This window comes from Cariama cristata, unplaced genomic scaffold (genome assembly GCF_000690535.1).
Source record: "Cariama cristata isolate BGI_N322 unplaced genomic scaffold, ASM69053v1 scaffold4326, whole genome shotgun sequence".
Lineage (NCBI taxonomy): Eukaryota > Metazoa > Chordata > Aves > Cariamiformes > Cariamidae > Cariama > Cariama cristata.
Window position 1 is genome coordinate 16,261 of NW_009620214.1, and position 1,679 is coordinate 17,939.

Consider the following 1,679-nt stretch of genomic DNA (forward strand, 5'->3'; position numbering starts at 1 on the left):
GGAGATTGCACGAAGGCTGCGTATCACGTCCCGGTCCTGAGGCTGGGAGTGTCGGTGGGTCTGTGGGAGGAGGGTTGGGGTTAGAGTGGTGGGCTGCAGAGCGCTTGGGGGCTGTAAGTTGGCTATCTTGGCCACCGAGTCTCCTGCAGTTCCAAAATCAGTGTTTTCCACACCAAAATTTGGAAGACAAGTCTCCTGAACAAGTGACTGTTGTTAGTGTTAATGGGATTTGCAGGTATTTTAAGATTTCACAGAATCCATCCCCTTTAGGTGCACAATAAAGGATTTGAGTTTTTGACTTTAAGCCCCTGAGCTCTAGCAACTTGACTTGGCGAGGTGCGGTGCTGGGAGATTTGGAAGAGTAACAAGATTTGGGCAGTTGTGGATTAGATGTACTAATGGTTTTGTTCTAATATGGATAAATCTTATTACAGAATAAGGACTTGTGTAAAGAGCAGCTTAATCTCTCCTTTACCCCCCACAAACTGAACGCGAGAGGCACGCTGACTTTCAGACTAGTTCTCCGAGCTCTTCGGAGTGGATTGTCCTCTGTTCCTTAACGCCCACTCAGATGGCCCAGCAATCCGGGCTTCCTCTTCCCCGAGTGCCTGATGGGGAGCTGTCAGTACACCCAGCTGCAGGTGAGTGCTTGGCGCTGGCTCTCTCACAGGAGCTGAAAGGGGAAGAGCAGGAGTACGTGCAATAGTCTCTTTCCACGCGTGGGTTTCTTTCAGTAGCAGCTCTGTGCTTTGGCCGATGCAGAGGGGCAACACGATGTGAGCTCTGTGCACAGGCGCCTTACCTCTGCTTAGAAAGAGCTACCCAAAATGTCATCTTTCCAGTTGCTGGAGTTTGTTCTGATTCCCCCTGGTCACTGCTCTCTGAGCTCAGATGTGAGCTCACCTTCCCAAGCGCTCTGCTCCCATGTCTCCCTTTTGGAGCTGATGGGCCAGACGTTTGTCCTGCAAATGAAACATACTGCAAGGAACAATTCTTTTGGAGAATTGTTAGAAACCTCTCTTATAACTATCGCAGTGTCAGTGCAGTGAACAAATGGTAAGGTAGCAAATACCTTCCTTCTTCCTCATGCATCTGTCCCCTGTAGTGTCCGCCTCTGCTAATAGAAGGACTTTTTGCTAAATACCTCATACCTAGAAAATGCCGCAGAGTTTGCTGGGGAGTGATTTAAGATGGTCATCTTATGCATTTCCTCTTTCATCTGTTTTCAAGAAAATCCAGGCATAAGTACTCAGGATTATTATGTGCCCTTTTCGTGGAGGAGTTCAGTCTCCCAGGGCTTGTCTGACAGCGTGATACTACGTGCAAGAAACATCTTTGCGGAGCTTGTTTAAATATCACAGCAAGCCCGTAATCCAGTAGCTTGTTAGCTGCTGATGTACCCGTAGGCTTTCCTGTGGTACCATTGCAAACGGATTGCCCACGGGACTGGGGATTCAGAAGGCTGACTTCAACCCAGCAGCAGAAGTATTCTTTCAGGAGGGCTCATCTATTTCTTAAATGTCCTTAGTAATAAAAACCACTGTAAGAAACATCCATCGTCTTTCCATCCCCAGCTGTGCTCCCTACATCTTGGTAGCGGAGCGAGTGAACTACTTTTTTTCCGGTGTCTCTGCAGACTGCTGTGTTGCAGACCACTGTTTTTCCACTGCCTCTTCCGA

General features: G+C 48.3%; 1 protein-coding gene across 1 annotated transcript in view; it reads left to right on the forward strand.

Moving 5' to 3' along the window:
- Positions 1-1,679, forward strand: part of NUP160 (nucleoporin 160kDa) — a gene marked incomplete at its 5' end in the record, with an annotated part of 27,788 nt that overhangs the window by 16,130 nt on the left and 9,979 nt on the right. The window contains one exon of the mRNA XM_009701524.1: positions 572-641. Within this exon, the coding sequence (XP_009699826.1) occupies positions 572-641 (70 nt within the window). The remainder of the gene's footprint in view (positions 1-571; positions 642-1,679) is intronic.